This window comes from Thunnus maccoyii, chromosome 2 (assembly GCF_910596095.1).
Source record: "Thunnus maccoyii chromosome 2, fThuMac1.1, whole genome shotgun sequence".
Lineage (NCBI taxonomy): Eukaryota > Metazoa > Chordata > Actinopteri > Scombriformes > Scombridae > Thunnus > Thunnus maccoyii.
The window spans coordinates 12,586,101-12,613,617 of record NC_056534.1 but is presented as its reverse complement, the minus strand read 5'-3'; the positions used below and the strand labels follow the sequence as shown (position 1 = coordinate 12,613,617).

General features: G+C 37.2%; 1 protein-coding gene across 1 annotated transcript; it reads right to left on the bottom strand.

Annotated features, from left to right (window-relative positions):
- Positions 1–671: 671 nt before the first annotated feature.
- frg1 (FSHD region gene 1) lies at positions 672–13,087 on the bottom strand. The gene is made up of 9 exons (XM_042424036.1): positions 12,940–13,087; positions 11,139–11,206; positions 10,007–10,129; positions 7,956–8,013; positions 7,369–7,483; positions 5,727–5,831; positions 5,434–5,525; positions 2,292–2,402; positions 672–830 (listed from the first exon to the last, which is right to left on the bottom strand). The coding sequence occupies exons 1-9, from the start codon at positions 13,077–13,079 to the stop codon at positions 794–796; spliced, it is 849 nt and encodes a 282-aa protein (XP_042279970.1). The 5' UTR covers positions 13,080–13,087; the 3' UTR covers positions 672–793.
- Between the last annotated feature and the right edge of the window lie 14,430 nt (positions 13,088–27,517).

The following is a 27,517-nucleotide window of genomic DNA, read 5'->3' as shown; positions in this document are numbered from 1 at the left end:
TGAATGACCTGCAGAGAGCGCTGACCTCAACCCCATCCAATACTTTTGGGATAAACTGGAACACCAACTGTGCGTCAGACCTCATCGCCAGACATCAGTGGCCGACCTTACAAATGCTTTGATAGCTGGATGTGAGCTAATCCTTACAGTCAGGTTTCCAACATCTTGTAGAAAAGACTTCCCAAATGAGTCGAGGCTGTTAGAGCAGCATTATAATAACTAGTGATTGGAATAAGATGGTCAAAAATCCTATTTGGGTGTACTGTTGTGTTCACATAGTTACATCCATTGGATGGGGGATGGAGGAAGGAGTGGAGGGTAAAATTCAGGCGGTGTTAATCAAATAATTTCAAACTGATGTAAGTCACAGTTTAATAAATCATACATTCTGATCTTTTGGTAAATGTTAGTTAAAGGATGGTTTTTGGGGTTGTTTTATTTATGAGTATTAACTACTCAATTATAGTTTATATAACATTTTACTGACTGCTACTTTACTGCATACATCTACAAAATGTGAGAGAGTAATTTCCAGACATAGGACATGCTATAACCTAAAACAGTTTACCAAACAGTTGCTCCACAGCAGAGTGAAACGATGGTTAATTATTTACACTTAAACCGAATTCTATAAATGTCCCCACAAAGATAAAAAAATAAACCAACCAAAGTGATTTGACCACGTCATGTTTATTCAAAATATAAAAACAAACTAAAAAGTACATCAAACGGCCAAATCTTTAGAACCAAGACATTTACAAAGACATGCCAGTAATCTACAAAAATTGGATCTTCACTTGCAGTACCTGTCTGCTTTCATTTTGCTCCTCCTGTAATGAAGAGAGATTGACAACATGTTACACTCAGTGTTACTTCAGTGCACAGGTACTTTGGTTATTTTCAGCCTTTTTCTTTTTTTTTTTTTGAAAATTTGTCCTTGATGTCGAATGGCTTTGTTGATCTCATTTACTTGTTTGTTTCAAACTACTGGTCGTCTGCTGCCTTCATGTAATATCAGAAGAAGATGAAACAGCTTCATTAATGTGTTTTATTAATTTGGAAGTCGACGCCACACATTGTTTATTGTCACAAATTTAAAACCAACCATAAAGGAACGGTGGCAGATATTTCTTGCATTACATTATTATATTGCATCATACTAGTGTAAATAACAAGACAACAAAATCTTTTTTGTTTTTTTTTCACTTTGACAGTCAACATTAGTGGATATGCAGCTCTGTTTACTGCTTCTGTTGACACACATGCGATATGTGATGTGAAAGGTGACAGAACTCCTTCCTGCATAGCTTGCTTGTTATTATTAGTTGGATGAAGATGTAAATAACCAGAAATGTCCAGTTAGATAGGCATCACAACAATATAAAGTAATATCGATATATTTTACATTTTTTATATATTGTGTATATATATATATATATATATATATATATATATATATATATATATATATATATATATATGCAAATAAAAAGCACTCATACATTTTCTTGTGCCACATTATTTCAATATGGATTTATGTAACATGTTTGACTATAAATCAATGTAGGAAGGGAATTCAGGAAGTTTATCTTGGGGTAAAATATTCTAGTAGCAGCAAAACCTCATTTTAAAATATATGTGCATTCAAATGTCAACTACAGTACCAGTCAAGAGTTTGAACACACATTCTCATTCAAGGGAATGGGAAGGTGTGTCTAAACTTTTGACTGGTACTGTAAACTTTATTTGTACATTTTAGATGTAGTTTTGACATTTTAAATAGCTCTTCTTTCTAAAATCATTGTAATATTTTCTGACAGTATCTTAAAGGATGTGATGTTCAGTTTTTGCTTTAGATCAATGTTAAATCAATACATAACCCTTAAGATAGGGCAAGATAGAGATATACTCATTTCTCTGTTATTGTATATAAAAACTTTTAGTGATCTTCATGCCCGTCATGTCTTTACTGTGGAAGTCAATGAAATCATAGCATGCTGCTTTAACATGTTCTTGGCCTTGAATTCCCCGTGTGTATTTCACAACCCTTTTGAAATGTATTAAAAGAAGCTGATGCATTTGAAAGCACATTCAAAGCTATAAATTATGATGAAGCCCCAGTGATATAAAGCTTTTTGATTTCACAGGCAAATGAGCTAAAATCCAAGTGAATATGTACGACAACATTTAAATTTCAATTTTATTACATTCGGCTACTTCCTTTGAGTAAAAATAACACCTGGAGTAGTGTGATTATAAAATATATACAGAATATGAGCTTATTTTCATACCTGTCAAGCAAAGCTTCATGAAACTTTCCCTCTGTTCTGGCCTTCTTTAGCTTGGTGGGGTCGTCCTCATTAACCCTGAGCCGCCGATCTTGAAAACTCTGAAACTTCTTCCTGTAATTCGCACAAAAATATCATTAAGACTATTACAAAAGACACGCATAAACAGACTGGCCCTCAAAATTACAGTCATTTTCACAATGTATCCTCTTTTGTGAGCTGACACTGAGGCTCTAAGGAGCTAAATCCTTATTAAATCCAGATAATGAGTCCATGTATTAACTATAGCAGAGTATTTAAATGTTGTCAGCAAGCTCAGCCAAGTTAGGAAGTTTTACTGGGGATAACAGTGGAATATGCTAATTGAGGAGGAAGATCTTTTTTTAGATCCTGATTTTATACATGCATCTAAATAAGCTCCGCCAGAAATGCATCAAGGTACCACTGCACTGCAGGGACTTAAACTATCCTCTCGTGCATATTTTCCCTCATAAATGTGCCTGGAACAGCCTAAAATAATCTGTCATTTCAGTGTAAAAATTTCTAGCACAAAAGCGCAATAAACAAACAAAGCATCTTGTCAGAAACTACTGATATTTCGTTTCTCTTTGCTCAGGCCGTGTTTTATGATTCCCTAGTTGCACTCCCACCTGAAAGGCATTTGAGACGCTAAGCACTACATCAAGACACAAGCTCAAGGGCAGCCATTATCAACATGTCAACATGATGAGTCCATTTCCCCAGCATTCATCTAACAAATAATAGAGTGGGAACACAAGCCGAAGCACGCCAAGCAAAAAAAAAAAAACACAGCTTCAGACATATTGCCTGGAACTTAATAGGCCACAGACGGGCCGTATAAAATGTCGGAAGCTAAAGTGTGGTGTTGCCGTGCTTTCCCGTCCCATCCAAACAGCACACAATCAACTATGTCTATGTGAGATTGATGAGGCGGTAGCTAAAAGGCCTGATCTCACACTCAGGGATGCGATTTTGCTGTCAAAATCTTGTCGGAGCACACTAACAGGATGCGAGGATAATTGGAAAGAAATGACTGCAAAGATTAGTACACAAAGCTTTTACTTCCATCATTATCAAGTGTTTTAGGATGCAAGGTTTATTGCTGTAAAACTGATATGAAACACATATCATTATTAAAGTATCATTACTGATACAATGTGACAAAAACTTAAAGACATAATCCACTAAAGAAGTCACTTTCAGAGTCTGAAACAAGAGAATCAAGAAAGCCAAGAGATGCAATATGTCCCACACTGACACCAGATGACATTTTCAAGTATGTGAAAATGATTTTTAGTGTAAATAAATGTGCATGGACACGAATACATTAAGAAACATCTAAATCACTAGATAGATTTTTTGAGGCAATAATGTGAATGTGTTATCAGAGGTCAGACTGAACAATTCACAGAAATTGCGTACACAGAGTGGCCAGAAAAACAGAAACCTCTTAACAATCCAATCCAGTACAACAGTCCTAGAATATTGACACTGTGTCGGTGAGGAGTTGTTTACGCTCTGGCAGTGGTTCAAACTTTTTTTTAGGCTTGTGACCCTTAAAAACAAAGCAAAGTCTACTTGCCACTATAACTGGTAATAACCTGTATATCGACTTGGACCAAAATGATTTGTATAAGACTCGGAAGGTTAAATCACCCAGGAAGGGAAAGGGAAAAAGCAAAGATTTGAAGAAAGTCTGAAAATATAAAAATGCTGCAATTTTGTGTAGTAGAAATCAGTATTTTTTCCTGTTATCTGTCATGTTGCAACCCCTTAGATTTACTCTCTCAGGTTTGGAACTACTGCTATAGGGTGTTTCTAATATTTTGTCCACATCATTTACACATATGGAGGAGTTATACAAAGACAGTATTTATTATGGGACTGGTACTTGATTGTAACATGATGTACAGAATTGTTCCATTTTCCTGGTCACTCTGTGTTTAAAGGAATAATTTGACATGTTGTGAAATATGCTTATTCACTTTCTGACGAGTTAGATAAGAGGACCGATATCTCTCTCATATCGGTCTGTTACAGCCAGCAGCCTCTTAGCTTAGCTTAGCACTAATGGCTGATTTATGGTAGATCTCTTTTCACTTTTAATAAGTGTCACTCAACAGAAATTAAAAAGATGCGCAATGTTTTCAATTTATGAACGGTTTCAGTTGTCTCCATGGTAACCTGACACTATCCTCCAGCCGGCTTGTATAGTTACATTATATCCACCTAACTGGGACTAATTAAACAAGAACATTACAAGTTACAGACCAAAATATCAGTCAGGAAATTCAGCAAAAACTACAATCTCCATGGCAACGTAAGTAACACTATCCAATCAGATTGTGCAACAAAATATGGCAGTGTCTACGACATAACAAAATTCTCCAGGTGAGCGACATGTAAGGAAAATGTCGAGTGACACTTTTTTTTGTTGAAAATATGTAATTTCTGTTGAGCAACCTGATAAATCAGCCTTACGACTAAAAACAGAGAGAAACTGCTAGCCTAGCTCTGTCCAACGGTAAACCCCCCCCCGAGCTTACCAGCACCTAAAGCTCACTAATTAACATGACGTTATATCTCATTTGTTCAATCTGTACAAAAACCAACTGGCAACTGCTTAGAGCCAAGATATAGTCTGGCACACAACCCCTCGTAAAACGTTAGTGTTTTTTATTATACGGATTAAACAAACGAGATATAACAAGTTAATTAGAGCGCTTTAGAGCTGCTGGTACCTTTGGGTAGAGCCATGTTAGCTGTTTCCAGCTTTTTCCAGTCTTTATGCTAACATAACTTAATATGTAACGTACAGAATGAGAATGGTATCAATCCTCTCATCTAACTCCTTGAAGGAAAGCAAATATGCGGATTTCCCAAAATGTCAAACTTCCCTTTTAACATGCATGAAAACTAACTTACAACGGCAGCCACCTGCTCACAGTGCTCCAACTTGTGAGTACATGAGCAAAATAACTTCTGACTGGCTCTAAAATTGCACATTAAATCCAGCACAAAGCAGTGAACTGAACCTAGCAGAGAGAATCCAACACGGTGCTTCCTTCAAATGTTTTTGATATATTAAATCAGCAGTATACATTACAAAATGGAAATTACGTACACATAATTGACCTCACAGGACTTCACGTTGCCCCGGTCTTCATCTGCAATGTCATCTTTACGCTTGACCTCTCGTTCCGCACATGATCTGATCTGTTCATCATTCAGGAGGGAAAAAACAGAGCGAGAAGTTCTGGATTAAACATCAACACCTTGAACCCCCCCCCTCGAAGTGAGGTCACAAACATTGCCCCCCCCCCTCCCATCTCAACAGTCAGGTCCCCACAGAGACTGCATGCTTAAAATGAAAGGATTAACATGCAACCTTGTGGAAGAACACAATTTACACCTCACCTTCACCATCTCGCCGTCCCCTGCTGTCTTGCTCTTGGCCTCGATGTCCCCGCTGTCACTGTAGGAGATGAAACAGCTATTTGCTGCCAGGAGAGCCATTTTGCCCTGAAGCATAACAGAAAGAAAACAGATGAGGAGGCAGTAGATTAGATAGAATTGCAGTGGGACTGGTTGTTGTGACAAGCGCGAAAGGTTGCCTGATATTTCATGTAAAAGAGTCTCAAGGTTGTGCTGGGCAGGTTGTTTATAGGTTCAACAAAGCATTAAGGCGAGTAGTGCGCTGCTGTGATAAGGTAGATGCACTCCGCATAATGAATGAGTTGTTCATGACTACCTCTAAATGTTATCTCTCATGGGCTAAATTCCAATCAGCCATGAGGCAAAGCATGAAGGGCAGGGGACAGCGGTAGAAAAGTGGGGTTTTTTTTTTACATGATGTGTAAAAATGTACAGATAAATATCAATTTTGACACTTTAAAATATACTTTAATTACATAAAAATCCTCACTGCGGTGGTGTCATTAGATTTGTTATGTTGCTGCCTTTGGCCGCTACTCTTAAAGAAAAAAAAATCCTTTCTGTCAGCACCTTGTTCAAAACAAATTTAACCAGAGGATTTCATTGGTTAAATAAGAACAACATTAAACAATTGCCGGAGGGGCTGAAGGTAATTAAAAGCTAAAAGTAATTAAAAGCAAATCTATAAATATAATTGGTCACTTTAATCAAGAAGGAATGCAGTAGTTAGATTGGTTCACATCCTATCAAATGCCTTGAAGGGTCGGCTTATACTTGTTCAGAAGTTGTTTGTACGACATGTTTTGTCACGTCAGAAATCAAAAGTGTTTATAGTTGTTCAGAATGGCTAGAAAGGCAGAGTGAAAAGACGGCCATCATAGAGAGAGGGGGGGGGGGGGGGGGGGGGGGGGGGGCGTGATATTGTTTAAATAAAGGGATAACAGAGCATATTTTCAGACAGTCTCCCCCTGGAAGACATTCATAGTGTTGCACTTGGTTGTTCACATTAGAAGTGACAGAAATAGTTGAGTAACAAAGGCAAACCAGAACAAGGGAGAGAAGTTCAAATCCTGGCTCCTTTATTACCGCCGCACAGCTGACCAATCAGGCGTGAGGCACTAAGGGTGTGAAGGTCAGATTGTCTGTTTTGGAAAGTTATAAAAATGGCCCTAAACAGCCCCCCTAATCAGAGGTCGTAAAGGTGTGGGGAGGCCAAGCTATTCAACCATCTGACAAGCACTGTGGATGGAATATACTGACCTGTTTCGGTCCAATAAAGGCACTTCACATTTAAAAACACTTTTTTAATTTAGACCTACCATGTTCTTTGGGTAAAAGCTTTACAGTATTGAACATAGGAAATAATTACTTGGAGCTGGAAAAAGAACAGGATCAAAATGAGAGGGCACCGGCAACAATATAGGTCACAGGGCCGGGAAGGTAACATAAAGTTGGATGAAATGGGAAGAAAATTTCTTTTTTGCATCACCCTCCATTACAGACTTAAAAATAAAAGATTCCAACAGTACCCCAACTCACTATTAATGACCTGTTAGCCAGCAGGGTTAAATCTAGATAAAAATGCACCAAGATTAAGAGGAGAAACTTTAGAAGATTCACTCACATCCTGAAAAACGGGTTCCCATTGTTCCCTGGAGCCAATAGCATCGGACCGCCCCACCACCAGACCGTCCGAGTTGATACCGATGTACTTGCCATATCCGGACTTCAAGGCTATCCTGCAACAGCAAAATGATCAAATGAAATTCTACATTATCGTTAGAATTACATAACAGCATCAGTTTCCTTCACTTTTGTTCAAAGCGACTTACATTTTTTCCCCCCACACACACAACCAAGAGCAGTTTGGGACCTCCGCTACCACCCGAGCTAAAAACTACTAATCTAAAAAAAACTAATCTAATGTTCAGCACATATTGTTTTCTCTCCTGGCGTTCCCTCATGTCTTTCTTAATGACAGTATAATGTTTGATACAGTTATATCAGTATGAATCTGAGATCTGCAACTGAAAATCTTCACATGGGACATTTCTTACTCAAGGAAGGATTTCTAACATAAAGATAAATTGCTGTTGTGCATCTAGACAATATAAACCCTTCATGTAATATGCAGAAGGGGGAATTAAATCTGTTTGTGAACGATGATCTGTGGAAGCAAATACGTTGTGCAGTTTGTCTTTGTATACTCACCTTGTGTCTGAGAGCTTGATGGCGGTAAACTGCTCTGGAGGGTCTGGTCCTTCATCATCTGAAACATACCGTTTTAAACGAGGTTCAAATTATGTTAATGTTCAAATTATGCTCAAATTAAGGTTCAAATTATGTTAATGTTGCTTATATTGACTTGTTAAATGACTTCAAATTAGTCTTTATAGAGTATTATTTTGTTTCTTTAATTTGCCCATTGTTTTTAAATGAGGCTCAATTCAAACAAAATGTTGCAGCCAAGTCAGAATATTCTGTGATACAAGATCTTTGACCCATAACCAAATTTTGGAAACAGAACAAAAGGAAACAGAACAAAAGCTTTTGCTTTTGCAGAAAGAATTGTTTGGTGTTTCATAAGTAATAATCATGTGTTTTTATTAAAATGTGCATAATTTTCTCTCATGCCAAGTTTATCTATGAGTCCTGCCTCGTGTGTTACTTATGCATTCTTGTAATTAATAATGCAGACCCTCTGGCTACGCAGTTCTGGGCTGATGTGGGTCCAGCTCACCAGCACTGAGACATTTGGAATAAGATATGGAAAGAACTGTTGTGTTGCATTTAAATGTTTTATTTCATACTGAGGTCTCCTGGGCTCCTCGTGATTTCATACAACTGTGACTTCCCAGTGTTTGGGCCACTTGCTGACCTTTACAATAAATCAAAGCTTTGTGCAATTTGTAGTGCGTCATGCAGACATCTGGTCAAGGAAGAGCAGAGCTTAGTAGACGTTAACGAGGAAAGCATTAATAACGCAGAGGAAAATGTGACGTTAGGTGCTTTTTCAAAAGGCTGATTATATTTGGAATATGTCAGACTGTAACCCTCCGAGTTGGTTATCAGAACATCAGCATATTTACTCTGACCTGCAGGTGAATGTGAACATTTTTCAGCAGATTTCTAAAAGGCTGTGTCATGAAGAGTGTGTTGCCTGTGCAGAAAATCCAGTAAAGAGAAGAAAATCTGTAGTCTCTCTTTCTATACTGCAAGCTCACATCCTCTTTCATCTCCTAGAAATGAGCTTATGTGCATGCAGAGGATGAGGACCCACTCAGGGAATTGGGATGTTTCAATCTCCCAGCTATTTTCACTGGTTCTTACAAAACGTGGGCTGAATTCATTGCTAGAAGTGTCTCTTTCTGGGCAGACTCTTTCAACGAGAACCACTCCCTCAGAACTGCCCGAAGGCACAAGTGAGTGGAAACACGGAGTTAACTCTGTCTTTCCCCTCAACTCAACCCCTGTTCAGCCTTTTTCAGCCTGGTGTCTGGATTACTACTTAAATACTTGCTGCTTTATGGGCTGAAGGCAAATGTCCCCCCCCCCCCCCCCCCCCCAAACGCCTGGAGCCTACAGTAAATGAAACGTCAAAATTGAGTTTTCAAGTGTGTAGAACTGTGGGATAAGTGAACTGTTGTAACAATTTGCATCTCAATTTGAAATGAAGAGAAGTAGAAAATGAAATACAGAGCAGCTTACATCTTACATGGTGTTATTTTTGAATAAGAATCCTGATAATTTCTCTGAGGAGAAGAGTACAACTCTCTTCTTCTGTGCTACATATACACTCAAGGGCCACTTCATTAGGTACACCTGTGCAATCTAATGCGATCCAATACAACAGCTCTGCCATAAATTCTATATTTATGAAGCTTATACATTCTCAGTTTTTGCTGATATTGTCAGAAAGGTGATAATTCTACTTTATATTTATTATTGAGGTTGTAGTAGGTGGTGGTGGTGTACTTGGGTGCATTATACTGATTGGTGTCCCTAATATTTTGTCCACCTATTAACATATAGGAAGGGGGCAAAATATTAGGAACGCTTTTCAATAACACTTTTCAAACACACGTGGCAGAGCTGTTATACTGGATTGCATTAGATTGCAAAGGTGTTCCTAATAAAGTGGTCGGTGAGTGTATATTTGTCATGTGAAAAAAAAAAAAATCTTGCATTAAAAAAAAACAAAAACCTGATTCCTCCAAAATGATTTGGTCAAATTCTGAAGTGACTTTAGTACATATTCTCACCTTTGTGTGGAGCACCAAGTGTGAAGAGACCAGTATCCAGGGCATGGATGTACGAGTTGTTCTGCATCTCTATGGCAACTGTTCCAGTCATTTCCCCAAAGCTACTGACAGACCACCAACCACCTGGTGAGCAGAAAAATTCACATCAAAAGGTCTGTGCTTTTTATCCAGCAACATTAAAAAGATACAGTGTAGCTTCAGTCTGGTGACATTTTTGTAAACGGTAGATAAAAAATGTGCTAGGATATTAGGACTACTAATGGTATTATGTTAACTTACTCATTGATTCTTAAGGGCAACTCCTGTTTTTATCCAGATGTGCAAAAAGATAGAAAAACGGAACTTGCTCTCACTCTGAAATTGATTGACTGACCTTTTAATCCACAACTAATCCTTGACAACAACTACATCTCAGTAATTAATGTTTTCTAAAGTTGTGAAAGGTTTGCTTAAATCAAAAATGTATTAACGCGGTTTATCTTTTGATTATTTTCTCAATTAATCGAGAAAATAATCGTCATTTGGTCTTCAAAATGTCAGAAAATGGTGAAAAATGTCAATCACAGCTTCCCAAAGCCCAAGGTGCAACCAAAAATGTCTTGTTTTATCCCAACCAACAGTCTACAACCCAATTAAATTTACTATCACTGAGGACTAAAAAAGCCAGAAAATATTAAGATAAGACTTTATTGTCCCAGAGGGAAATTTGCCTTGGACACATGATGTTACTGCCGTACAGCATCAAATAATTAAATTCACATTTAAGAAGTTGTAACCAGATAATTTTTAGCATTTTTTCTTTTCAAAATTACTCAAAATGATTAATTGCTTATCAAAATATTTGGCGTTTAATTTTCTGTTGATTGAGTAAATGATTAATCAACTCATCGTTGCAGATATAGAAGTGCCAATTCTCTATCAACAATTAAATCTCTTCAATTATGAATGGAAATATATCTCAACTTTTTATGGTCAGAAAAAAAAGAATGAAATCAGATTACCCTTTAAACCTCTAGACTAATTTGCTCCAATTATTTTAACAACATAGAACATGCTGCTAAATGGACACATTGATATGATCTAAACTTTCTTTAGTTGGCTTCTAATGTGGAAATACAGCAGATACACATACCAACGACATCAGGTTTTTCTTCATCATCTGCCGCCTTTCTCTTCTTATCTTTATTTTTCTTCTTTTTCCTGTAAAAACATCAGAATAAATATTATGTAACAACTATATATATATATATATTGTTAACAGCATATTCAAGTGTTTTCAGTTTAGTTAGTTTAGTTATTTGCAAACCCATAGATATGAAACACAAAAACAAAAAAATAATATACAAGGACTGAGGTTTGGTATCTCTGTCTGAGTGGCTCATTATTATCTTCTATCTTCATCAACGGTTGCCCAGAAAGATTCCACATATATTTTTCCATTTCACAATAACAGAGTTTTCAGTAATCCTGTGCAATTTCTACACTCTATTGATTGTGTTTTCCAGGCAGTTCTTGTCAGTTTCTTGGACTTCATGAGGTCTTGTTTGATAAACCCTGTCAAAAAATAGATTATGTCTTTATACATATACAGTAAGAGTCACAAGTTTGGACACACCTTCTCATTCAAGGGTTTTTCTTTACTGTTTTCTACATGGTAGAACAATACCATCAAAACTAAAAAATAACACATATGGAGTCATGTTAGAAAATGCAAACAGTCATTAAAACAAAGGGTGGCTACTTTGAGGAAGTTAAAATATGAAAAGATATTTTGGTTTGTTTAAAACTGTTTTGTTTACTACATGATTCCATGTATTATTTTATAGTTTTGATGTTTTCAGTATTGTATAATGTAGAAAAAAGTAAAAACAAGGAAAAACCCTTGACTGAGTAGGTATGTCCACACTTTTGACTGGTACCGTAATCAATAGTTTGCCACGGCTGGACGCTGAGTCATATGCTGACGATCCCATGTTGACATTGCAGATTTTGATGGAGGAAGATGGAGGTTGTTTTCATTATATAAAATATACAAATGTTAGGGCTGCATCTAATGATTTTTTTCATTATTAATTCATCTGCCAGTTATTGTCTTGATTAATTGCTTTGTCTAAAAATGGCAGATACTAGGTAAAAATACCTACCAACAGTCCAAAACCCAAAGATATTCAGTTTACAATCATATAAAAAGAGAAAGGCAGGAAGTTTTGACATTGGTGAAGCTGAAAGCAGCCAATGATTGGGATTTTAGCATGAAAAATTAGTAAACGATTATTCGATAATCAAAATAGTTGCAGATAAATATTTGATAGATGGACAGATATTTCTGTTGATTGACTAATCTCTTAATCGACTAATCAATGCGGCTCTAATAAACATGTCATAAATCGTTGTGTGACTGTGCTGGATTTTAACTTTTATAAATGCAACAGTAACTGTTATGCTTGTTTTCTCCATTTAACATAATTAAGAGCTGAATAATATGCATTTCTCTGTTGATCAAGCATAGTAAGCATCTCTAAGACATCACTTTGGCCTCTGTCATCTTGTAATGGATATTTGACATGATATGTTTTACACTTTATAGGACAAGATACTTATTTTATCTAACGTGTGTGCTAATGTTACTGCTAAAACTACTTTTAGAAGTAAAGTAGAGCCTTATTAATTAACGAAGGAAGGGAACACGGCCGATACGATGGTACGGGAAGGTTTCTGGATATCCCGGTCACTGTGTTGATAGTAAGTTTAAAGATTTAGGGGGTGGATAAATCAAAAATAGAAGCTTTGCATGGTACAATATCGTTGTTGCAAACGTTTCACTGAACGCTAACACTTTTAGCCTCAGCTACATTTAGCACAGGTTACAGAAACAGTGAATAATACCCTAGGTGAAAGGGTGATTAGTCCTACTACGTTAGAGACAGACTTACCCTTTGTTTAGACCTTTCAAAACCAGCTTGGATGATTTTACGTGAGAATATTCAGCCATTTCTTTACCTAAGCTAGCGGTTAGCACTGAGTGAAGTTGTGTTTCCCTGTAAAAACAAGTACGGTGGCCGCAGAGGCACATTCAAAGTCCGAGCCGAACTCCTCAAGAACTATATTGAACTTATTGTTTTCCAGGAAGTGTTAATGTCCAAAAACAAATTTAGATTTTTCTGGTGTGTGTCTTGCTGACAGCTTTGAAAAAGCAGATATTATAACCTGTATTAGCTGTTTTTTCTTGTCACTTGAGGGGCAATGTAATGGGATAATTAATAATAATGGAAATAATGGAAATTGCTAGCTTTAGCTGTAAACACAACTTATATTATCACTTTATACATTTGATAATAGTGAACGTGTTAGCAAACCATTGCTTATTTACACATCGAGCAGACATTATCATTCATTTGGAGTCATTTTTCAATCCACTTGATTTTAAGTCCAATATTCACACTCCTTTTAGCTCTGTTTTGGTCTCTACTAACTTCTGAGGTAAATATCTGGCTGATGAGAGCTGTGAGAGTGAACCAAAACAATAAAGTTGCAGGTGTGCAACCAAAACAAAGAGCTGAAAGACGCTAAAAAGCTCCATAGGGCCGAGGGAAGAGCCAGGTGATAATTCTCTGTGGGTTAGTCACTATGAAGTGAGTAACATTTTCCTTCCAAGAGGACAATGTGCAAAATTAATCATGTATTCACAGGGTATACAGGGTATCTGCAGGTCTTGAAAAAACCTAAAAAGTACTGAATTCAGTTTCCCCAAGAAAAGGCCTCACAAAGTTTGCACAAGTAAATACATTTTTTCTTACCTGCCGTAGACAGTAACATTAGTTTTCCTGTATCTGACTGCAGGCTGTCAGGAAATGTTATATACCTATTACCAAAAACTGGGATTGTTTTGACAGTGGATTGTGCCTCAAAAAGTACAAAAGTTTTAAAGACATTAAAATAAAAATTATATGTTTAACACAGGTTCTTTTTTATATCAGGACTATTGCATTGTATTGGACTGCATTACAGTGTAATTTTTGATCACTCAGTGTGTATGTACAGTAGAACACACATCTAACATTAGTCCTTCCCTGTCCATATGAATTACTAGTGTCCCCAGCACATAATATACAGTATAATTCACATCATTTAATTTCCCATAGGTACCACAGTTTGTGTTCTTGAGTTATTGTCATATATATAAATTACTTCTTCGCAGGTTTTGAACAGACTTTTGTTGGGATATCTCTATATGTATAGCACTGTATTGCTACCACCATGACAAAAACATTTGCTCAGTTTCTTGTTATGACAAGAGCATTGTCATGTTTGATACTGGATACTAAATTATTCTGTTTTAACAAGAAACTTTTCTTCTAATAACAACATACCACTTTATCTTGTTATATCACAAAACTTTTTCATTATTTCACAAAATTAACAGATTTCATTAAAACAAACTTTTGTCGTTATAACATGATAAAGTGTTATAACAAGAAACTTCCATATGTTAGAAAAAGATCCACTCAGTGCCTAAACAGGCTATATTGTAGCCTATATCAGCTAGAAAAAGTGAGAATTATTGTTTTTTATGGCTTGAGTAACTTTTATTTCATGCTTGGGATGGCAAAGTATCTTCAGAATAATCTGGTGTTTGGTAATAATAAGAAAATATATCAGAATAACACAAAAATATATTGTCTTTGTGTTTGTGTTTTGTCTGTGAAAATATTTTATTATAGCTTAGACTGTCATACCCATATTATTTTCTCACAGCTCTTTAGGATTTGTCCTAATATGAACCTGGGTGTTTTTTAAATTTCCATACTAGACTAATATCCGGTCAAATGAACTACAAGAGGATAATCATTCTGACATGATTGAATATCATGTACTGAGACTTGCGTCATATTTCAGATTTAATCATGGCAGATCATAAATCATCGACATTTTGTCATTTCCTCCTATATACCAGGATCAAGGTCAAGGTCTAAAGGAGTGGCAGTTGTCACTTCTTGCCCGCCCCCCAACACACACACACACACATAAGTTAAATGTTCTTTGAGTTAAACCCTGGAGACCCTTCCGTCAAAGGCAAAAATATTCACACCAATCAGCTAGTAAGGTAGGCAGGTGGAGCGTGACCTGAAGGATGGCGTCCTCGTATAACTGTTTATGTTAATGTCACCTCATTTAACAGGATTGGCCCAATCAGGAGCCTGTGACAGGAGGTAATAAATCATTTGTGGACACTGTCAAGAAGCAAAATAAATTAGACAGAGTACGTGTTATCTGCCCGCTGCAGTAAGACCAAAGTGGTAAGAACTTTATCATCCAGCAGAGAAAAAAGTGGTAAAAACTGATGAAGGCTGCCCAAACCCTTTGGAACCAGTCAGCCTCACCATGTCTTAACTGATGCTGGAGAGAAACTACTCGAATACCTCAGAGAGAGTCCTGGTGTTACTGTGCTTGAAAAAGTTTGGTTCAGAGAGCAGAAGATTAATCTAGTCAGAATAAAAGTCCTGTAAGCTTTAAGAAAGTTAGTCAGTCAGGTTTCTAAAGTCATGAATCATGAAACATTTTACCCTGAAGTGAATCCCAGTCGTACTCGTTCTGTCATTTGTCAAATTCAATGATACTCTGACAGCAATCCCTGTTGTTGACAGGATTAAACAGTCATAACTTGTACAGAAAAAGCTGAGTGGTTAAGCCCATAAGAACCTAAAAAGAGCTGAAGGAAGACAGCGTCAAGCGAGGACAAGCAAATTGGTAACGCACTGTGCGTGCTACTTCAGGCTCTCAGTATAAAAATAACAACAAAAATGACATGCAACCAATATTTCAGGCCTTTAATACAACAACATGACATCTTAATGCTTCAATGCTTCAAAACAGTAGCAACAAAGCTGATATTCAAATAGCTTATTGTTTAGGTATTCAAAATTAAGGTACCAGTGGAAATGACATCCTAAAACAAATTCCAACCAAAATGACACCTCGGAAAATTTTCTTATAAGTAGTGAAAAACAGCTCCTGTCATCTGTACAGAACATGTGCTTTGCCATCACAAAGCTTTGATGGAGTGACTGCAAATGCTCCCCATAACGTTTAGACAAACTTATGCAAATAATCTAACAGTACGACACCTCTGACAGTTTAAATATTAGATCTGTCATCTGGTGAAGGATGAGTTAATTCAGGAACACTCCTATGTCCTTTGTGTCTTTCATGTCCTTGTTAAAGTGCCTTTTGTCTAACAAGTCTGCCTGCTCCATTAGCTGCCTTTCAACTGTGAAAAAGCACATTTATCATCCTTTATATATACTGTACAAAACCTACAACAGTGTTGACAAGGAATAAACTCCTTCTTTGGGGTGAAATCTTCTTCTTGTTTGTTTTTGTCCCTAAATCAGGATCACAAATGATAAAAAAGTGCAGTTTGATCTTTTATTTGAAGTAGCTTATTTTTAGCCACAAGATCAGCAATGTCTGTTAATCCACCACTTTATCCAGAATGAAAAACCTTGACAAATATTGGATGGATTGCAATGAAATTTTGTAAAGACATTCATGGTCCCAAGAGGATGAATCCTAATGAATTTAGTTGGATGGATTTCCATAGTTGAAGTGAAAAACATTGTGCTTGACACTCGGGAGCTGGGGTAACCAAAGAGTCCAAAGCACAAAAGGGGGTTCACACACCCAAATCAATTAGATTATTTTTTTTATTTCATTTGAATTCCCCAATACAAGCACGGGGGAAAAATGCACAGACATTTCATCTATGTGTAAGTGTTAATCAAGTTATTACCAACAGGTGTACTTAGTTGCTACCTGTAATCAGAGGCGTCCTCAGATTTGCCTCACAGAAAACCTCACAAGGCCCCTTTCAAACATTAAATCCCATAATTAAAACAACCAAATGGATTTCTGGATTGCCATTACATTTTAGACACACTTATGTGGTGTTTTTCTACCTTAATGGACAAAATGCTTTACAGTTTCTGCCTCTCATTCACTCATTTACCTACACAGACTCAGACAACATGCAAGGTGCTGACATGACCATCGGGAGCAACCCGAGGTTCGGTGTTTTGCTCAAGCACACGTCTACACATGGAACACTAACCCTGTGATTAGTGGACAACCCACTTCACCTCCTGCGTCACAGCTGCCCGCAAGGCTTTAGTCTTGTTATTACATGCAAATCATACAAAAAGCATTAATTAAGGTAACATATTGGTGTCAGGTAGCATATACTTACACAAAAAGACACAGTAGGCGACTTTAATTGGCATCACACACAAGGCACAATATTAAATGGCTCATTCATGTTATATTGCAACTAATGAAGACTCTCATTTCTCCTCCTCACGCCTTTTCCAATTACTTCTCTCACAAACTTGTATCTTTCTGATTATTCCCTCATGTGTCTTTCAGCTGTCTTTCTATTTCCACCCTTCTCTAAAAGACTTTTACTTATGAAGTTGCTTCTGTCACCCCACCCTCCACCTCACCCCTGTCACCCCCACCCCACTGACCCCCTCCTGTCCTACATCTGTCACATGTAATCCTCCAGTGGGGATTTAGGTGATAGAAGGTTAAGTTGCTGACAGTGTGGAGCAGGTGTTTTCATGAGTGGCGACATGCTGTTACATTGCACTACGGCCGCACTCTCACTCTGTCAATGTCACCGCTCCTTCATGATGTGTTTCCTCCGCTTTCATGGTGTGTGTTTGTACAGACTGCCAAAGTTTATGATGTGGACGACATGTGAGAAAGCGAGACAGATGAAGATGGATCAAGTAGCTCAGTGTCCTGGGGCTGCTTAGTTAAAAATGGTGTAATGATGTAATTTCCTGAGAGTGACACTGGAGAGGAGAGTGAGTTGTTGGACAGGTGCAGAATTTAAATGTATGGCCTATTTAAGCCATTCAGTGTATGTAATGTATAGTTCTTCATTAATGTAACTAAAATGGATGACAATATTTAGATAAAGTGTGGAATAAATCACAGCAGCACATAAAGGTCTATGTAAGAGCTTAATGATAGTTATTAAATTGTATTTATCATCCCTTGATGGCAGTTTTTGAATAATATAATGAAGGTTTCTGCAATGTATTAAACTTTCACTTGGCTAAAATTACCTGTCACATGGTAATTATGTGATGGAATATTGCATCTCAGGTTGTGATTGAACACAGGGTGAAAAGTGAGGGTCTTTTTAAAAGGAAGTGTCTAACATGCACATTTATTTTTGTATTATTAAATGAAGGGCGACAAAACATTTATTAACAAAAGACACACAATTAAAAAGATTAACTCGAGAAGTGCAAGGAGAGCTATTTATCCTCAGATGAATAGAGCGCCTGCCGTAATGCTTTTCATGGGGGACTGGACTGCCGTATTACTTGACTTCATGGAGCTCTGGGTCTGGAAATTGACTACAGTCTACAGTCATTTAGAGGTCTTGCGGCAATCTCACTGCAGGTTATGGAAGAGAGGCGTTCAGTGAATGGATAAACACCTTGGACATTTCCTTTCAGCAAAATCTCGGTTCAAAATCTTTCTTTAATACTGTAGATGCACGTTAACCCATAACTTTAGTTGTGAATTCACTTGACTAAGTTAGCTTTAAAGATCCACTCCAGACATGTATTAAGATTTATAAAAATACTCTGTTTGGAACAACGCTGAGTGTCTGATGTGGTTTTTAAGTATAATTACCACTTTGAAATCCTTAAAATGGCATCTACTCCTTCTCCCTTGTTAGGAAAATCCAGAATCTATGAATATGCAATTATATTTCATTTTAGAAGTTTAACCGTTGGACACAAGATGTCTCCTTCTTCACTGTAAAGTCTATTCTCAATATATGTGCACTGCAGGCTTGGACACGGACTGACTTCCAAACTAGTTGTGATGTCACAAGTCATGCTCGTACGCCCACCGATAAAAATCAAATTTTCACTGAGAAACCTTCTTCCATCAGCAGATGAATGTGAAAACAGCCTTCTAGTGTCAAACTCTGCACATACATCATTCTGCACAGTGAAGCTCAAACATCCAAGAGTAGGAACAAGATGAAAAACATATCTTTGAGTGGAGGGGGTACTTCAAAACATACAGCTTAATTTATACTGACTTGATCATATAATGAATTACAGTTAAAAAATATGTGTGAATCCATTTACATGTTCTTGATCTAAATGTACTTGAAATATTGTGCTGAATACTAAATAATGCAAAGTGTGATCTGAATGTGTTGAAATTACAAATATGCTGTCTGTGACTGCGAAATTGTATCATAAAGACTCCAAAAACATAAACCATCATGCTATCAGTGACCTCTTTTAAACATATGTTACTCATCAAGGTTATAGAGGAAATAAGAGATGTTACAGTCTTTTACAGCCGGCTGCCCTTGATGACTGTGTTTAGTGCCAAGATTTTCAAAAAATACAGTGGCTTTTATCTAATTATAAACTTTCTGAAACCAGTAATTTTGCAAGCCACTGAAAATAAACTTTTTTTTTGGTAAAATTTTTCTTTATGGCTAGAAATAACACTGTGGCATTGTTGCAGGCATGTATTTTTCCAAGTTGAAAATGATGACAAGCATGTGGTTAACGCTTGCTGTCTGTGGCTCTGCACTGTTGGCTCACGCAGTCTCGTTCTCGCTTCAGAGCACCCCAAATCCCTGCTTCACTCCTTCTGTCACTCCCCCCCCCCACCTCCCTCCTGTCTCTTCACTCAGTGCTCACCGTCTACACAGTCCTTTCAACCCCATCTTCACAGACCTTGAGATTGCCTTCCTTGAGTTGTGAATGTTAAAAGAGACTAATTTATTACCCAACCCGGGTCCCTCTGCAGCAGGGCAGGAAGGCAGTCAGGCTGCATGAATGACTCATCTTGTAGTTTTGCTCATCATCACTGGGTGGCAGTATACACACACACAGCTCTGCGCATCAAACACAAGCCACCTAAAGCCCAGCATGACATGATCTCCACTGATCGCACTTTCCTAATATGAATTTATGAATTTTAGGTAGCCTCCCATAATGAATCAAGATTAGATATTTTTGAGTCATGCATAGATGTATGATTTAGATGAACTGAGGAGATAGTTTGTAAGATTTTATTTTGCCTTCAGAGTGTTTCTGTTAACAAGAAGTGGATCTAATTCAAAAGAATAACATGAAATGATGGTATTAATTCATTTTAAATGGTATACAGGAGAGTATGCTTTTCTTTATTAACACATTTTAAGACATTTGCTGCCATTTTAAGAAGAGAAACTGACAGCAAAGCGTGAGTTTAGCTGCGTGGTAGCAAATTAACTGCCATATTTACACACTCCATGGGTGGTATATTCTCTCCCCTAATTATTCAACTGTTCTTAATTAACTAATTGCACCTTTTTTGTTTTGAATTAAATTGTGCAGAGAGCTTGAGAGTTTTGTAGTACTGGAGCATAATATAAATGCTGCTTCACATCAGACATTTCACCTCCAATATCTAATGTCACTTAGGGGCTTCTTGTATTTGTTCTGATGGGCCTCTGTTATATTTCTTCTGTTATTTTTTTTTGTTATTACACACAGTGGCTGTGTGGCATCAAGTCGAAAAGCCTCTCAGAGTATGAAGCACCGGCTGAATAATTCACAATCCTGTGTATTTTTAAACTCATCCTTACATTTATAATGCAGAGAAATTTGAATCATATGACACTGACACGCTGTTAATCTTTTAGTGTCTGCACATCTCGGTAGGCTTTTATCGGTGAATCACTGCCTGTTAGCAAATACTTAGGATGCATACAATCACACACACACACACACACACGCGCGTACATCTGTACAAAATAAGATTTGTAAGCTTGTGTTTCATTTCCTTCTGAACCTCCATGAGCACATATGGCCTCTTGTTTTCCTCTCGTCTCTCTAACAGAAAGGAGTCACTCAATTTGATATCACCTGTTACAAACTGGCAGGAGTCCATCATATCTTTGAATCTGGTCCAAAAATTACCAGTGCAGAGAAAGGATATTTTGCAGCATCATTCATCCTGAATAATGTGTAAGATTTAAAGATACTGTGTCTCTTTAATTAAAGACACTGTACTGTATACAGTACACACTAAAGTGAGAGAAGATGGAAGAAGATAGGACATGAATCACCAGCTGGATCTGAACCAGGTTTGAACCCACAGTCTCACAAGCATATGGTAATCATGCAATAATGAACTGTTGTCTGCTGTGCACTCTGCGAGGTATTCTCCCTAACATATTGCAGTGGGTCTGTTCATACCATGGTGGTGTCGGTGCTTTGCTTTCCAATGCGCACACATACACACATAAACCTCCCTACAACCTCTCCCGCTCTCTGGGAAGTAAATGATTGTTTTAACAAATCTAAATGAATCATATAAACAAACACACACACACACAGATTCGAACACATAAACAAGGGTGGTGTGCTGTTGGCTCACATTTATCTTTGGAAATGTCAGTGTTATTTGATAAAGTTGTCAATGATAATGAAAATGGAACTTAAGTTTGAAATGTTATATTCTTATAGCACATTCAATGCACATTTTTGGCTTTATTTGTTATTACAAGGACAATGTACATTAATCAACATCACTGTACTGTAATGTGCCTCGTGTTAGCCAAGAGGTTAATTTTCATCTGTTGTCCCTCGCCAATACTCATGATAAAGCCTTCTGTTTATACATTTGCAATATGTATTAGGAAGAATAAGATGCACTGAATAGACAGGCAATATTTTATGTTCTTCTGAGCTGAATGTTTTGGTGCATTGTCAAATATAAATTTTGTGCATACAGGCAAAATATTTCTGCCGATATATTGCTGTATATATATACACAGCATAATAAAGGTATTTATGTTTAATCAAAAAAGTAAGTAAGTAAGTAAGTAAAGCTTTATTTAAATGGCACTTTTCAAAACATGTTACAAAGTGCTTCACATTAAAAACATTAAACAGCAAACAAGCATGATAGTAATTATGGAATTTACAAAATAGCAGGATTGCTTCCTGCAAAACATTTACAAGAATACCTTCCAGTGTGCTGATGATATATATACCACCAAATAGCCACAAAATCAAAAGTGAATCATGGCACACTACAATATTCCTCATAAGTTCATATTCATGTTCATGGTTATGTTCAGGCAGTGAAACCATTTGTTAGAGGTGCAGTTACGATAAAATATTGAAATTGACTTGAAGTGTTGAAACACTTTGTACAACCACCCGCCACCCGAGCAGACCTTTAGTTTTCTCTGCGGTAAATTAATGTCACATTACTTCTTGCATTGGGACTAAATTTTACCATTTGGTGATGTTGCAAATGAAATATAATTTGTTTGAGACAGAATTAGCAAGAGAGAGGTTCACTATTTTTCATGTCTGTCATGTTTTTCAGGTGCCCAGATGAACATTGACACGTGTTTTTCTTGCTGTAATCATTCCTCCTGTTCATACTGGTCATTAAGAGATCTCTTCATAATTCACTTACAATGTAAGCGATGGGGAACGAAATCCACAGCCCTCCTTCTGTGCAAAAATGTATTTAAAAGTTTATTTGAAGATAATATGAAGCTTAAGCAGTCGTAATTAGTAAAATCAACTCAATATCTTTCAAAGTTACAGTCTTTTTAGTGCCAAATTGCTTCTTTCTGTTGCTATCTTTCCTCTGCAGCTGAACAGGAAAACACAGCCCATCGAGACACAAAGAGGGATTTTTTTTCTTTCTTGAATCAAAAGCATTTGGTGCTACTTGTGTTTAGTGTTGTGGGTTTTTGGGGTTAACTCGCAATCTGTCAAAACAATCTGGCAAAACCAGTAAGTTTGGTTATTGGTTGCATCCAATATTTCTTGTGTGTTAACGCATTATGTAAACCTCTTGAACTGCTTTTATGTATGAAATGTGCTATACAAATAAACCTGCCAAGCCTTACCTTACCTCATAGACTTTCACTTTAATCATCATGAATGATGCCTGTTGAACTCATTGGTTAAATCAAGGCTCCTGCATGTTCGTTAAAGAAGACTGGAGTATTGATGAGAGTGGGCAATGTCATGTTCTCTCGATCAGACATACTGCTTTTCGAAAATAATCAGCTACACTGACACAGTTCAAGTGGAAAATCAATGCAGAATTCCTTGCAGATTTCTTGAACTTATTAACCACCATTTTCCGTGCCAGGAGTTGTGAGATTTACTATGATAATGATCCAAATGTTCATCAAATCATTGTGAAAATACAATATTACTTTTTTCCTGGGCAATTTTCTAATTAGAAACTGTTTGGTACACTTGGATTGTTAAAATAATGTTCAGAAAACCATGAGGTGAATTTTTCCACCTCATATTTTTAAGCTTAAATCAACACAACATGCACTAAATTCAAATCTGCTACAGTGTGTTTAAATACAGAGCTCACTTACTGATATTGGCAACCAGTCCTTTTCTTCTAACCCCATCTTAATCCTATAGAAATTGTGTTAGGATTATGCACAAAAGGCGCTTTTTAGACACAGATTTGCATGTTTGGATTAGTAAAGCCTTGTAATGGAGGCTTGCAGAAAGCCACCATCTTGTTCTGACACACATTGAACCGACGCATGGTTGCTTTCCCTCTCAACTACCAGACATTACTCATCTGTCTGTCTGCCAGCTCAGATAATTTCTTGCAAGGAAAAAAAATTGTTCTCTTGCTTATAAATGTAGAAAGCAGAAGCAAGATGCTCCCTTTTTTTTAATTATCAACCTCAGTAGCCAATCTCCTTGCCTCTACAGTGTCTTCTAAACAACAGCCACTAGATCAAATGCACTCATTTGCATTGGAGGCGTCGAGAAAATTGAGTGAGTGAAGCATAGTATTCCGTATTCCTGTACCCCTTGGTGACACCCTACCAGTTTTTAATACATCTGAAACATAATTTACATGAATATACTGAAGAAAATACAAATTCTAATGATAACATAAACTTTCAATGGTTGCTCATCAAGATGCATGTTTGATGAAACACTTGCTAGAGGAAAGGCAGGTTTCCTCTGGGATTCTGTGTTACATTTAAACCCATTATTACTACATTTCAAGCTTGAAACAGTTAACGCACACACTGTATCCACAGTAGATGTAACCAGGAGTTAATGATGTGTGAGACTATCAGACATGCTTTTGTTTATTACAGCTTGCTTGAGCTTCAAATGATTTTGCCTTTGACATGAATAAATATCATCTCTTAACAAATCTATATCTCATGCTGATGTGATTTCGCTTAATATCATAATTGAGGACAATACTAAAAAACAAAAAACACTACAAGCTTAGCAGAGCTGTTTAGACACAACCCTCCTCACTTCACTTCCTGGTATGTCAATTCTTGTCCACATGACATACCTGATCAAAATTACTGAAGTTGACATGTGATGTGAACTGTTGGTAATATATACTGGAGATGCTAAACACCCATTATTGTTGTGTGAAACAATGGCAGCAAGTCCATATGAAGACTGGTCAATCTCTGAGAAGTGAGGTTAAAATAGTAAAGAAAGTTTTGACTTTCATTTAAAACTTCATTAAGTGACATTTTGGCCATGTGGGGACATCTTATAAAGTTGGCGTGATGACAGTGTTAGCAAATGTTTGCCTATTTTGCACATCTAGCAGACACAGAACAACATTAACAATCATTTGGAGCCAGGTTTCGAGCCACTCCATGAATGTAAATCCAATATTCACTCTCCTATTAGCTCTGTTTTGGCCTCCATTAACACCTAAGGGAAATATCTGGCTCTTTAGCTGCTAAATGCTCCAAAGTGTTCACCAGCTTGTCTCTAACTTTGTCTGCCATTTGGTGCTAGTTAGGTAGCGCACAGTGGGTGTATCAGAACTTTTTTGATGACAGTGGAGTTTGCAGGCTGGAAAACAAAACAAAAAAAAGTCCAAAATGAATTAAAAGGCTCTATAAAGCTAAGGGGAACTGCAGAGTCAGAATGCAACACACACTGACTGTATCACAGACATGGATGTATTATAGGAACTGGATACTGGACTCAAAGATGGCGCCTATTCACTCGAATCAAAATTGCTCCCCTGGTGCATGAGCCAAAAGAGTTTTCTAGCTTCTGGGTTTGCCACCTGAATAAGCACAATAGTGTTTCTCTGGCTCTGTCCGCTCTGTTCCCTCTCAGCCCATAGACTTTACATTGGGATGACACAAACTTAAAAACTTTTCCAGGCTCTGGGAAAGTTTTACAAATATAAAACCTTAATGGATTAAAAAGTCGAAATGCAATGAGTAATAATTAACCTTGTTTGCAGTTCGAGATGTACCGTCTCTTTTATAACCGTGGTCTATGGGGAAAATGCTTTTTGGGCCACAGGGGATTTTTTTCGCTGCAATACCGTGAGTGTGAAAAATTGTCAGCAAGGCTTAGTAGCGGTGCCGTATCCAGCTGTCTCGATACATCCAGGGTCACAGAGCATTACATTGTTTGACATGTGTAAGTCGACACCGGTAGCACAAACTGGATACATGGCACAGACAGAAGAAGTAGTCATGGTACAGTAGCTGGAATGTACCAAAGTGCAGAGCAAATGTAATGACATTGCTGCTTTTTTGAGATCGATGCTGGGAAATAGCAGGGTCGATAGTAATTTGAATCATCAAAATATTGATAAGTGCAGCTTTAATCACTTGATAAGGATCAGGGATAATGCTGGTTACAGCCCGTAGCATACAGCCTAATTATAATTAATTAACAAAAATAATTAGCCATCTGGGAACTTAAAAATCATTTATACTGTATTTTTAAGGGGTACCTGTTTTAGTATTACAAGATACGTATGACCCACTGAGGATTGGTTCTTTAAAGATTTTATATCAATCAACACATATTGGTGGTTCTTGCTTTCCTGCATAGTTAAAAAGCTGTAGTATAGAAAAGGATCCTGAGTTGGTATTCTGAATTTAAAGAGAGACACAAATTCAGATGCAGTTTCAATGTGAGATTCATACTACGGTTCACAGCATCTCCATGGGTACCAGACACACCACATTTGTATTCATCACAGGGCAGCAAATGTGGTTCTGGGAATTTCATAATGGCGGTGCTGCATTTAACTCCAGAAATATTGAATAATGCGACTTGCTATTATGTTTATTAGAAGAGAGATAAATAATCAGCAACTAAAAAATATGATCATGACCCATATTCAATATGAAATATTAATGAGTGTCTTAATAAATGTTATAAATACACAGATAGATGAAAAAACACATTTACAGTCACACACACACACACACAAACAATTATTTCAGCATGAATTGCCTGCTATTAGCATACTTAAATACCATGAATTACTCGAATCGACTAATAAACAGACGCATAATAAAAAGCAAACATAATATATAAAATGAGCTTTGAGCATTTTCCTCCAAAACAATTAACCTTCCCGTCTCACAGGTGGTGTGATATTACCATACGTGCTTGTCATTTTGCCACCATTCAGAACAATGGCAAAACATAAGCTTATTAGATGAGTAGGGGTGGACTCTCATTGGCACTGACAAGCTGACAGAAAGAGGAGGTGTGCAGAACCATATGGCTCTGTTTACACAAATCATTTCAACACCATGGTGTCATTATATCAGCAGTATCACAAAGCTTTAAAGGTTATCTTGGTCGAAACAGCTTTACATTGAAACTGTAGCTCACCTGAATTTGTCTGTCCTTCGGTAAGGGTTACAGTGTTAAACAAATGGCAGTTCAATAAGGAGGGATCAATTGGAGGGGTATGACATATGTATTGATGTTAGTGACAGAAAGAGTTTTGGCAATTAGACTTTACTAATGTGAAGAATGTTCATAAAGCCTGAGCCTATGTGAAAATAGGAGATAGAACAGGAAACCCCCTCCCCCGAAGTCTAGATGCTAGTGGTGGTAGATCAGAGCTAGCAGGTGGTTGATGAAAACCTTTGGATGAGTCTTCCTGGATACCATGGAAGTCATGGTGGTGATGGGGTGGAGGTGGATTGCGCAGAATGGCGGAATTGCAGCGATATTTAAAAAATGGCATCTGGGGACTGATTGGCTTCAGGAACGTGGGCAGAAGGATCATTGGTCAGGTATGGTGACGTCAGAATTGTGAATGAAGGGATTTTAACAACATTGGGAAAGTGGAATAACAGAGATTTATAGAGCAGGGGGAAATAGACATTCATACATTGTGGAATATACTGTAAACATAATGTGAGGGAGGAGATCTTCCTTCTTGAATTTTTACCAAAGCTTCATTCACAGTTTCTCAGTTTATCAATAGATCGTGACTTTGAAACAAGGCTCAAACATACACATAGAAGTCACAGTCCATGTTCCATTCATCAGATATCTTCACTCCATCCTAGCATAAACCCCTGGCAGCACACCCCAGGTTATTTTAGACAAATCAATGTAAGCCTCCGAGCCTTCAAACATACACAGTCATGAATATTCT